Source organism: Toxotes jaculatrix, chromosome 6 (genome assembly GCF_017976425.1).
Source record: "Toxotes jaculatrix isolate fToxJac2 chromosome 6, fToxJac2.pri, whole genome shotgun sequence".
NCBI classification, from domain to species: domain Eukaryota; kingdom Metazoa; phylum Chordata; class Actinopteri; family Toxotidae; genus Toxotes; species Toxotes jaculatrix.
Window position 1 is genome coordinate 13727876 of NC_054399.1, and position 13172 is coordinate 13741047.

The window sequence follows — 13172 nt, forward strand, 5'->3', positions numbered from 1 at the left end:
CTATCCCGCAAATAAGCCCATCCTAATCTGCTTGATCTTGGTTTTAGTTATCTCGCTTTATTTGGAACCATGAAAGGTCTTCTTAAGCTCTGCTGCAGTGCCCACAATGGATATCTGACAAATGCTGCATTCAGGCAATTGGTGACATTTACAAAGAGCTCAGTCTCCAATGAATCTCTGCCTCAAAGTCACACCATACATTGTCTGCCAGAGGAAGGGGAGTAATACAAGAGGGATGTAGGGAGGAGAGGACTAGTGGATGGGTAGGTAGGAAAGAGAAAGACGTCATGGTGTGAAATGATGGGAGACGGATGACGCAGGTAAGAGAACATAGGCAAAGAAAGTACGAGACACATAGGACAAATAAAGGTAAAGAGAGGCAAACATACATTACTCTGAATACGCAACCTTGATCTGCAATCCAGTTTATCCTTGGCGTTCTCTCTCTTCCTTTGCCAGCTCAATGACGGGCAGTTCACAGTGATCCAGCTGGTTGGCATGCTGCGCGGTATCGCAGCAGGCATGAAGTACCTATCGGACATGAACTACGTGCACAGAGACTTGGCTGCCCGCAACATCTTGGTCAACAGTAATCTGGTGTGTAAGGTGTCTGACTTTGGCCTATCTCGCTTCCTCGAGGATGACCCTACAGACCCCACCTACACCAGCTCACTGGTGAGTCAGTGTGTACATGTGTATGTGTTTGTGTATATGTATTCATGTTTGAAATCAGTGTTTTAAGGTGCTACATGTAACGTTTTAACATCAATACATCACTATTACTTTCATTTTGGCCCCTTTCACAAATGAATCCACAACATTGGCAAATGTGAGTGCATTCAAAAAATAGATCTGTGTCAAGTCTGCTCCCACATGACATGACCATTCTGAGTAAAAAGGGTTTTTTTTTTCTCCTTACTGTGGAAGGCAAGGGCAGGAGTGAAAAATCAGAACAGTTAAAACAGTAGATTAAAAAGAAATGTACACTGCAGCTGAATGACTGGAGTCACAAAAGTATGTCTTGAAGGTAGAATTGTAGATACTTTTGTGGCTATGCAGTTTTCTTTTACATGGACATGTTGCTGTGTGTGTCCACTGAAACTATAGGAGATTTCCAGAAATTTTACTCTAACATTACCTGACAAATTACTGGAATGTCTGATGTGAAAAACGGATTCTGGCTTCTGTTCTCACATAACAAGTAAAACCAGCAAAGCTGGACAAGGCAGATAGGAAAGGGTCTAATTGTATAATTGTCATAAATGAACAAGAGTTCTGGTATAAAGACAGGCAGCCTCCTCCAGCCTCTATACAGAGTTTAATTTATGTGCCTGTCAGTAAGAGTGAGGGATGACAATGGTCTTAATTGGGAAGGCTGTTCTTTACTTTGAGAGACACTGCTGGTGGGAGATACCAATCACCTCACCTACAATTTAAATTTATCTGGGTAGTTATAAGAAAGGGTTTCTAAAATGACGGAGATATGTTGATGTTGAAAAACAGTTTGTAGCACATTAAATATTCTTACAGCTTCATGTGTTTGTACACATCATGTTCTCTAACTGTGTTACTAACCGTGTGTGTACGGGGTGTTTGGGTTCAACTGCATGCGCCCATGTGTTGTGTATCAATGTTTCCCTTAGACTGTGTTTTTCTCACCCTCTCTCTCCCTCTCGTATGTGTGTGACTCTGTGTTTGTGCTCCATCCCTCCAGTATTTCATGCTCACCTACTCATTCGCATATCCACAGGGAGGAAAGATCCCCATTCGCTGGACGGCTCCTGAGGCAATTGCGTACAGGAAGTTCACCTCAGCCAGTGATGTGTGGAGCTACGGCATTGTCATGTGGGAAGTGATGTCGTACGGCGAGCGGCCGTACTGGGACATGAGCAATCAAGATGTAAGATATTATGAGAAATAATCTGATATATCTACTTAATGTTACAGATACAAATGTAGATCTTTATAATATTGTCTTTCTCACAAAGCTGTTATATTTTTCAGTCATTTCTGCCATCACTGTCCAGAAGCCATTCTCTCTCTACATATCCACCTGCAACTACCCTTCAGAACTGATTTTTCTCTGGGCGTTATTTTTTTGCATTACCTAAGGCATTTTTTTTCTGTTTATCTCTGACTCTTCTGTCGTTTCCCTCATTCATCCTCTTCCGTCCTCCCTCACTTGTTCTTTTCATCGACCCATCTCTCTCCTTGTGCTGTTCGTCCTCCCTCTACACCATACTTGATGATTAGAAGTGATTGTGATTTCTCTCCCGTCCTTCCTCAGGTGATAAATGCCGTGGAGCAGGACTATCGACTGCCTCCACCCATGGACTGCCCCACAGCACTGCACCAGCTTATGTTGGACTGCTGGGTTAAAGAGAGAAACCTGCGACCCAAATTCACCCAGATTGTGGCCACGCTGGATAAGCTTATCCGCAATGCTGCCAGCCTCAAGGTGGTCACCAACAGCACACAGTCCACTGGGTAAGTTGCTGGTAAAGTAAGCTGACCATCTTAAGTCCGGAGTCAGTTTGAAAGCCCTGTCAAGAAAAGCGTTACAGAAAATTCCCTATCTCTTATTGGTTCTGTGGAGCTGGTAATAACAGAAACAGACATATGATTCTGTTTCTCTTAGTTTCCTTGGAGGTCCTTGTTGAGTTTTATTAGGTGGATTAGTGATTTTCATAAAAGGCAATAATGTGTAATTATGGCCATTGCATAATACATATTAGTGCTGATCGCTTTCTGAAAATCTTCTCTGGCTTTCTTAAGTTATATTTTGGAAGAGACCAGTGGGTCTCTTGTGATAGATTACTGTAAAAGGTCATTAGTTTATTGAATGAAGTCACTTGACTTTTCAGCCGTGAGAATACTGGCCAAAGCATTTCATTTGCACCTGAGCCAGAGCAAGTGCGATAATGGTTTTCACTGTGCAAATATTCCTTATCCAAGTTGATTCAGTGTACGTTAGTCACTCTGACTCAGCTATAGCAATCTCTTGACTCCTATAAAGTGCAGATTTCCTCCCATACAACTCTTTGGTTCTTACAAATGCAGCCTGGGCCATTATGCAAATCTAAATTACCATCGCTCAATACAACCCTTAAAGCAACTCCCCCGCCGACTGGTGGTTCAATCGATGATGTCACATCTACATTTAGCTGCACTACCTTTCTCTGCAACCTGTTTCTTAGAAAGAATTTGGAGGAGAGAAGCTGGCAGAGTTGGAGCGCAGAGGAGGGGGGGTGACCTACCTATCTGTCCCTGGATCAGGGTCTTTCTGTCTTGAGGGAGGGCCGCAGACAATCCTTGGTTGGACTCAGGGGGGAAACCAGGGTCTCGGTTGGCCACCAGAGTGACGTTCTTAGAAGATTAAGCTTGCGGTTAATTAGCTCGATTAAGGCGATGCAAAAAAGAGATGGGAGCGCCTTTTAATTAGCCACTAACGAGATTTTAAACGGGCCAGCGGAGAGGTGGCCTCCTGCCGACAAACCTAACAAGGGAGGAGTGAGAGATGATACTGTCGTCCTGGTCGGCATTGAAGGGTGGCTGGAGGTTAACTAACGCTGTCTGACATAAAAGTTCTTTGGTTGCGTGTACTGGATGTACTTGACATGACTGCATAATGAACTGTAGGTGGAAAGTGACCTGAGCAAGAGGGCTTTGGTGACATCACAAGTCATCTCTTTCTGCTGTTCAGTCTCGGTTTCCAAAAGAGAAATACACGCATCAGAAATAAACCACATCCAGTCGCTGAATTTCTTAAGACACAAAATAATGACGTAACCCTTTGGAGGCACTATGACAGTCCCAGCAACTGACCATGAGCCTCACTATCTAGCGTACAATGTCGCGGAGCTTTCCTGCTGTGTTTCTGCTTGTGGCTCACATGTTGACCGGGAACGGTCTGGACCCTTTTGAAGCTAACTTTTGAGAAGGAGGACTAACAATACTCCATTAAGAGAAGAGCCAGAGTCTGGCGTTAACAACGGCCTGAGGCCTTGGGCTCTGAAGCTCAGGCCTTATTAAAAATCACTCCATCTACACCACTCAATGGAGCCTCTGTATCACTGTTATTAACTCCCCCTCCATGCCTTTTCTCCTTTCTCCCTTTTTCTCTCTCCATTCCTCTTTTAATTGTTATTGAATCTAATGCCATCAAAAAGGATGACAGGGATCAACAGAGCAGAGAAGAGGGGAGACAGTGGTGCTCATTCTCTTTGCCTGGTCCCTCATCTGTTTCTCCTCCTTCACCTCCCCGCACCTCCCTCTCACCCCCTCCATCTCCACCCCCTCTCTTGGTCATCTGCTCCCCTTCGCTCTGAGTTGTTGCACAGTTTTATTAAAACTCCCAAGGTGGCCTCTCTATCTGCAGCATTGATCAGCACAGTGGGTTAGGTTCTTCTTTAGAAAGGCCTTTTTAGCCTGCCAACAGGCGTGCAGGAACATGCAAAATACATCCAAACAGGCATACACACAGACAGACACATTGACCAAAGAAGCTATCACACAACTGAATATTTTCATATACACAAAGATGCACAGTCAAACACCCAGGCCGGTTTGTGAGCCACGCCTTCCATGTATTGCCAGCATTCACAGGTTCATGAGTCAGTCTCATCATACAACCACAAACATATGTGAGCCACATCTGTGTTTACATTCCACAGACATTTCTTTATTTGTCATGAAGCATTTTTCCAAAATGTCTGTCTACTTCTGTGGTATTGTTTTACACACATCCTTTTGTCTAGTCAACCTCAGACAACATGTCCGAAAGGTCATGTGCATACATGTTCAATCACACCCTCAGATAGTGTACTTTAAATTCAGTAATTATGTACTATTTAGCTTATAGCCTAAGAGTTAAGCAGTGTTCATACCAGCAGCCCAAATCTGATTTGAGCTGACCAGCTAAACCGCATGGAATCTAATCTTCCCAGATCAGATTTAAACCACATTTGTAGGTGGTTTGAAAATGCAACTCAGTACAACCACTCAGATTGGATTTCAAGTTTTCTCTCTGTTTTGTCAGTCCCCATGCAACACAGTGACATGTCACTGCAACAAGAAGAACAGGAACCAACAAACAGGAAGAGAGCAAGCCAGATATTTTCAGGGTTTCATGATGCGCATTCTGCATTCTTATATCACTGATACTGCCACATAAATGTATTCTTGACCCAAAAAAAAAAAAAAATCACACTTGGTTACTATGACACCTGTTGTTGTTATGATATTAAATGATTATAGTTAACATAAATCTGGTTTCTTGTAAATTCAAAGTCATCATTCAAGACCACATTTGACATCTGCTTTATTAACACACACCATCTCGCCTCACCAGCTGCAGCGCCAGCATCCACCACCCGAGCCTCCAGCCAGTCTCTCCCCAGTCATAAAAGTGCCCCACCCAATGCCCCCACCCCCCTGCACACAACTCCTTACATGTGGAGGAGAGGAGAGGAGAGGGGAGAAAAGAGGAGGAGAGGTGGAGAGATGGAGAGGTGGCGCTCAGCGGGGGGCGTTTGGGGGTGAGGTTGGCCGGTAGAGGCAGCAGAGTGACGACCTTAACCCTCTCTCTCTCTCTCTCTCTCTGTTTCTCTTTCTCCCTCCTCCCTCCCTCTCCTCCATGCAGGGTATCCCAGCCCTTGCTTGACCGCTGTGTGCCAGACTATACCACTTTTACTACTGTGGGGGACTGGCTGGACGCCATCAAGATGAGCCGCTACCGTGACAACTTTGTCAACGCCGGATTTGCTTCCTTTGACCTGGTCGCCCAGATGACAGCAGAGTGAGTGGAGAGGGAGAGTGGATCCAGCTAATCAGGCCTAAAGTGATTGGCTGGGCTGAGTTTGAGTGTCAAATTTGGATTATGTATATTGACCTTGAGGGAATAAAAATAGTCTTGTGGCTAAATTAAACATGATAAGATGTGAAAAGTGGGCTCTGAGTGGGCTCTAACATCAAATGAAAAAGAGGCAACATTTTACAATATTGGTAGGTTTAGCAGACATTTCAGAAATAGATTTGTTGTTTGCTAGATAAACCATGCCTTGAAGACACGGAGTATCAGTCCTTTTACTGCTATTTGTTCCAATATTTATGTACAGTTATATCATAGTCTCCAAAGAGTTCTAGTTTTAAAAATGAACATGAACAAGATTCACTGGCAACAGAACTTAGTTTTAATTTAGTTTATTTGTTTTTCTTGAACAGCAGCTGCAATAATCTAAAATAATAATACAAAAAATTAAGTAAAATAATGTACAAAAAATAAACTACCTAAGGAGCAACATGCCAAAGAAGACATGGCCATAATAGTAAAAATAAAGTGATTCATGACCAATAAGTAATAAACCTTCCTCACCAACAGGAAGAAGAAAAAAAAAAAACTAAAAAGAACACAACTTGCAGAAAGAGATGTGAGAGAGATTATGTAGGAATACAAAATGAGAAGACACAAAATCTTCTACTCTTTTCCTGTGATCTGATAGAAATCAGGATAGGTTTGCTGTAAAAATTGAATTATGTAATTAGGGAGGGGAAATTAGTAATAATTACTGAACAAATCTGATGGGCGATAAACAGATGCACAATTCAAAATGATGCAAAAAGTTCCTGTCGCTGCTTCTTTACTACAATCTTCAGTTGACCTTGACGACATGCCCACCTTCTGCCATGTTTACAAACAGGAAATGATGTAATGCAAGTCATGGAAATTGGAGGCCAGTGATGATCAAATAAATGAATTAAGATTATAATGATAAATAAATCATCCTCATTAGCTGCATAATAGGCAATGGAGGTGGGGGTAATTTGTTTCAATTTGGCCAGGCTGACAGGTGTGGTGTACTGTGGCTCTCTGTTGCCCTTAATGGCCAGTAATTCCTCTAATGATGCCCATTTATTATCATTTCATCCTCCGTCGCGGCACTGATGGAGATGGCGAAATATCAAAAAAAAAAAAAAAAAAAAACACCATTTATTTGTGTGAAATTGCGGTGATGCACCTTTTTTTGGGGGGTTGGAGATGATGTCTGTGTGTGTGTATGCGTGTGAGCGTGCATGTGCTGTATGCATGCATGCGTTTATGCTGCTGTGCTTTTGCTCATGTGTGGTTTTAGGTGCACAGTTTTGTGCTCAAATGGATAGGGCCACAAAGTCAATGAGACAAGCAGAGTGTATGGTGTCTGCGTGTAATATTAGATTATCCAGTGTGTGTGTGTGTGTGTGTGTGTGTGTGTCTGTATGTGTGTGACTGAACGGAGAGGACGCAGACTGTGGCAGAGCCCCAACAGTCAGCTAATCGCTGCCCCAGACGCCGTCCGCTCTCTCCTCAGCTATCGACTAGGGAAATCAAACAAGCGAGCGGAAAAGAGAGGTTCTCGTGATATTATTGTACAGTGTTAAACCAACATGACCGTGAAGATTAGATTAGATTTGACTAATGACGGCCAAAGCAGGTGTATCTCCCTGGCCTTTTAAGGATGTAGTAATGTCAACTGTGTGTGTGTGAACATTTTACTCTACCCTCTACCTTAGGTTAAGGCCCTGTGCTTACTGTAAGGATCACACTGCTGGTAGCTTGAGTGAGCCCTTGGTTAAAAGATTAATTCACACTTTCCAGTCTTAATTGCTGTAGTTTTTCGTGGATATTTTTAAGCACAGACGAATGTTTTGCAACAGTGGCCAACTTAAAGCAGATTTACTGACACGCAGACCCGTTCTAAGCATGAATGACAGGATAGTGGGTAATCTGTCTAATATCTTGCAAAAAAAAAAACAAATCTGCTTTTCTGTTCCTACAGCTAAGTGGCAGGCTGGTGCGGACTGTGTGAAGTCTGCCAGCTGCCGAACAGTAGCTAAGTTTGCTCTTTAATCATTAACTATCACATTATGGCTCTTTGACTCCCCTACACTCGCCCACCTGCCAAGTGACAGAAGTATGCTGCATTAAGACTGTAGCTGTAGTGTTCACTGTAGCTGGGTGAGTGTTCCCATTTTGTTGACATACCCTTAGGAAGCCATTTTATGGGTGATTGCCAAGGTGCTTGCCTGTCCCTATTCCCACCTGGTGGAGTGTGTTTACTTATGGGTGAAAAGTAAAATTTGCACTTCAACTTCAGACATGTGATGTTTGTCTACTTTTATGTTTTATGACTGAGCCACCTGTTCTTATTTTGTTCTCCTTTCTTCTCACTCCACAGGGACTTGCTGCGGATAGGGGTGACGTTGGCTGGCCATCAAAAGAAGATTCTTGGTAGCATTCAGGACATGAGACTACAGATGAACCAAACACTTCCTGTCCAGGTGTGAGTGACAGGACACACAGACCGATGCAGTCAAAGGACAGCCAGACAGTAAAAGGGGGAGGAACAGTGCCAGAGAGAGCCATTGGAAAACCCTAGCTGCCTGACCCATCTCTGCCAATTAGACGCGATGAAACTGGCTTGCGGTGCCTCTGACTATTTTTTTTTTCTTTATTTCATTACCACTTCCATTTCTTGTTCCTGCTTTTTTGTTTTTTCGTTTTTCCATCCAATCAGAATTTGTGTGTTTTTGAAGGAGGAGAAAGAGTTAACCCGCTTTTATCCCATGCGTGTCTCACCAGCTCTGGTGTGGGTTGACGTTTGCATGCATGTGTGTTTTAGTGAGGTTGGCCTTAGCCCTGTAACTGAAGCGTCACACTCTGATCCTCGTGCAAGAGCCCCTCCCTTTGACCACTCAACCAAGCTCTGATGGACATAATATATAGTAAAGAATGAACACCCTGGTACTAAAAAAAAAAAAAAAAACCACATAAAAAACAAAACAAAAACAGAGGTGTTTTGGACCCGCAGGAGATAGAGGACAGTTCTTTCCCCGATAGAAGTTTTACTGTGCACGTGTGTTGTTCTCCATCTTCATATTGAAGGTGTGTTATCTAAAAAGGGCACTTGCCTGAGAAGGGTGAGGTGGTGGAGGATGAAATATGATGGGCTAAGGTCAAGAGCATGACAGAGGTCAAAAAGGTCAAAGGAGTGCAGCCACATTTTTTGGATACTTGTTTTGGCTGCTGAATCTTCAGAGGTCACCAGATGACCTCTTCTCTTTGACCCGCAGTGACTCAGGATAGTTCCACAGCTTGGGATCACCTGCTCATCAAGTGTGTTTTTACACATAAAAATGTTTTATTTTTGTTTGTCCACACTACATTTTTGTTTTTTTTTCCCCCCCTTTTTTGGCTTTCTTACACATTTTTGGGAGATTTGTGGTTTAAAAATGGCCGGCCAATCCTAAGTAACCCCACCGGACACTTCACGTGATTAAGGGGAGACATGGACTGTGGCAACACTATAGAAAGACCACTTGGCCTTTTGTGTGCGTTTTTGTATGTGTGTGTGTGTGTGTGCGTATGTGTGAGTGTATGTGTGATGAAGTGTGCGTGGATGTGCGGATGTGTCAAGTTGCACACAAGTATACTGTACAGTATGGCTTCCGCTATTTGCCACTGTGGAGAATTAACGCATGAACTGAACCGTGACAAGGAGCAAATATATCTGAAACAATTACGCTATATTCTGTGGACAACTGTTAAACATTCTTTTTTATTGAATCCAAAACAATGAACTTTGGACACACACACACATATATATATATAAAATTCTCTATATATATATATGCATCATGCAGAAACTGAGAGAAACCATGACGGACACCTTACTTTCTACTTACTATTATCTGGATTTAGAAATAATCAAAATTTTTGTTTTAATTTCTTGACATCCTGCCCTATGTATTTATTTGTACCTCGCCCGCTAACCCCCACCCCCCTCACCAACACTCAGATGGACTGTAGGCCATTTGGGACAGTGGACGTGGAACAATCAGAAGAAAGACAAACTCCAAGAGGATTCACCTAATGAATTGATGATTATTAAACAAAAGAAATTGCATATAAATTGGATATTGTATTTTTGTTGTTGTTCTAAACAGCCTGTACATGTTTTGTAACAAAAATACGATAAATAACAAAAGAAAAATCGTGTTTTGACAAAATGGAAGTGTTGTTGTGAAATGATTCGGAGTGAAGTTAACAGAAAGCAAAGGAGGAAAAGAGAGAAGTGGGGGAGAGTCAGGACTGAGAGAGGAAGAGATGAACGCATGGTTAGACAGCTGGTAATAATATGTCGCCCTTTTGCTCTCCGTCCATCATAGTGTGAGTGTCTATGTTGGTGTGTTCAAGTTGTGTGTGCCACCTGGACTGGATATTAAGCTTCCACGATCCATTCTCATTCTCAACATAACGAGCATTTGCGAATCCCAGAGCTGTTACTGATTGTCTTCCAGGCACTTTTTTTTTTCAATTCAAAACCTCCTATCTGTCTACTTTACTAATTTACCATCACCTCAAACAATGGGATCCTCCCAACCCATTTTATGTAGGACTGTTAAGGAGTCCACTGGGGGAAGGTACAGAGATGATGCAGCCTACCTGGCAATCATTTCAATTGTCCCAGAGGCGGAGCTCCATCACAAGACCTGCCGCTTGCCTCTCCGCAACAAGATCCTCATCAGAGAATCCAGTGCTGTCAGAAGAGAAACCTATTGGTCTTTGTCTGTCAGGTCGATTAATGCAGCAGCCAATCTGGCATTGCGAGGATACGAGCACGCAGCGAGCGCAGACATACGGCGAGCTGACCTATCATTATCTCTCTTCATTTCCTGTCTGGCCTGCAATCATCCTGTCTCAGGCTGCTGCATGATTAGTACAGTGCAGGATCAACAGCCCTGGCACGCAGACAGCCAAAATCTGCAGCCCCCCCCCATCCTAAATGATAGCAGCTGCATCACGGAGACCATACTATTTGTGACAGAGGGGTGTTCGAAGGTTGTGGATTCAGGGATGGGGCTGCATCTCTGGCGTGATCTTCCAGTCTCCATATTGTTTGGGTCGGAGCTGATCAATGCAATATGTGACTTTTAGTTGGGCGTGTAATGATAGTGCCATGTTAGTGGCCGTGCAGTGTGTCTTGCCATATTACTTTTGTCAGCCAGTCTTAAGGCCCTTCAGAAGCCATGGAGAATATTATGCAAAACAGCAATGTGTTCCCTATTTTCTGTTGTTTCATCTTGTTCCATATACAGATGTTTCCACCACTGCTACACTCTAAAAGGATTACTAACCAGTAACATTTGTAGTACACAATCAAGTAGTAATTTTAACAGTTGTTTACTCACACTACATAGGAAATACTTCTCAAATTTTTAGATTGTTTTCATCCAAGTCAGTTCTGATTTCTGACTGATACAATGGCTCAGAGTCAGAAACGCCGGTATCATCAACAAGAACAACACATGCTAACATGATTAGAATGTGTTGAAAGTGCCTGTTAGATGAGCTAACATTTTTTTCCTGATATCATCCTGAAGAATTATTTAGTTTTTCTGCAAAACAGCATTTTTGATTGAAAAAGAGTGATAGAGTACACATTTGGTGATGGCAGAAGAGTAGAATTAATGCAATCAGAGGCTCACTTTTACTCCAAGTCTCTCAGGAATATACAATATTACTCCCTTTTCTTCCATTCAGCTCAATCATTCAATCAGCTAAGCTCCGCTGTTGCAAACGCGCAAATGTGGCACCAAACAAGACACAATCGATGAGCATAAAATAAAGAAAGGGGAGGGCGTTTTTCGGGGTTAAACACAATCAGATGGCAGATGTGCCCACTCATGAAAAATGGCAGCGCTTTGGAGTTTGCATGAACTATTGATGAGGTGCACATGGTGTGCTGGGATCTGGAGTTGTGTTCACCAGAGTCAACCAGCCGTGAGTGATGAGCTCAACTGGCACTGTTGCACATCTTAAAATGATTAAACTGCCACCACATCAACTGCAAACAATTAATCATTAAGTGGATTTTTCACACATTCATGGGAGTGTTTAATATTTAACATTCACATAGAGGAAAAGAACTTGTTCTCATATGTTTTTTGTTCATCTTCATTCATCTATCTGACTGAAGGTCGCTGAAATTAAGAAGGACTGTTATGTTTGTGTGTGTGTGTATGTGTGTGTGTATAGAATAAAAGGATTGCCATTTTATACAGAAACATTTTGATCAGCAGAGTCTAGGCTTTGTCAGATGTGGTTATCTCTCTTTGTGCCAATAGGATTCAAACTATCCCAACATTCCTTCCATCTTTCTTTCCCTATTTCACATCCTCCACAGGTCATCAAACACACACACACCCGCCCTCCCTGAAAACCCTGTATTTGCAACTTTCTAACTTTCTTTTCTTCAGTTGTCTGTTTTAAATGAATTTACACAGTTCTGTCCTTTCTTTTTTTTTTTTTTTTTTTATAACAAGCTTGCTGCACATCTGTCCCGATTTTGAAAACTCCCTCTTCATACAAGGAAGCGAGATGTTTCAGAGAGTACTGTACATGTATAGTGAACCAGGAGGGGGCATGGAAAAAAGCGCAGAGAAATGCAATTGTTGATTCCTCTTTGAAAAGCATTGAGATGTATTTAATGGTGCAGACATACCCAACAAATTACTAAAAATGATGATGCATTCTTGTAGAAATATTTTTAAAAGACCCTTTTGCAATTAAATTATTTAAGAAATGTGACCTGATCTCCCGACTGAGTCTTTGTGTTGTGTTTTGAACTGATCACTCATCCATGTGGAATTGAAGTAAATTGTTCTTCCTTGAGGTACCATGCCAACCCATAATCACACACATGTTCTCCAGTCAAGTAATTTCCCAAGACAAACACATTTAATTTCACCGCTTATCATTTATGGCCGTCTCTCACTGCTATAATCATTACCAGAACATCATGTCGTTTTTCAACAGCTATCACAATAACATTTCTTGTTGATAAAGTGGCACCAAAGCCTTAGTTCAGATAACTATCTGCTTTAGATAAACACACTGCACTCCAAGATGCAACTCTGCACATTTCTATTAATGTGTTCAGTGTACCTGTACGCAGGAATTGTTCATTTTTCATCCAAGTCTCTGATTTGATGTTTGTGCTTCAGACAGGTTTAGGCTGCATTATTCCCCCTTTCCTTGGAAAAGCCTGAAGACATTTAGTGTAACAGTGTCTGTAAAAATATATTTTTCTGTTATGCTGTCTTTTGTCTTTATAGCTACAGGCACCTGATGAATG

At 42.3% G+C, this 13172-nt stretch overlaps 1 protein-coding gene across 9 annotated transcripts in view; it reads left to right on the top strand.

The window, feature by feature from the left end:
- The window catches only part of LOC121182835 (ephrin type-B receptor 3-like), a 59294-nt gene extending 50452 nt beyond the window's left edge, over window positions 1-8842 (top strand). For 7 of the 9 annotated variants that reach the window (XM_041039451.1, XM_041039455.1, XM_041039453.1 and 4 more), the window contains exons 12-16: window positions 460-675; window positions 1751-1900; window positions 2288-2487; window positions 5642-5797; window positions 8214-8842. In XM_041039451.1, the coding sequence (XP_040895385.1) occupies window positions 460-675; window positions 1751-1900; window positions 2288-2487; window positions 5642-5797; window positions 8214-8322 (831 nt within the window). In that variant the 3' untranslated portion in view covers window positions 8323-8842. The remainder of the gene's footprint in view (window positions 1-459; window positions 676-1750; window positions 1901-2287; window positions 2488-5641; window positions 5798-8213) is intronic. The other 2 variants (XM_041039458.1, XM_041039459.1) reach the window with 1 other exon arrangement.
- The last annotated feature ends 4330 nt before the right edge of the window (window positions 8843-13172 follow it).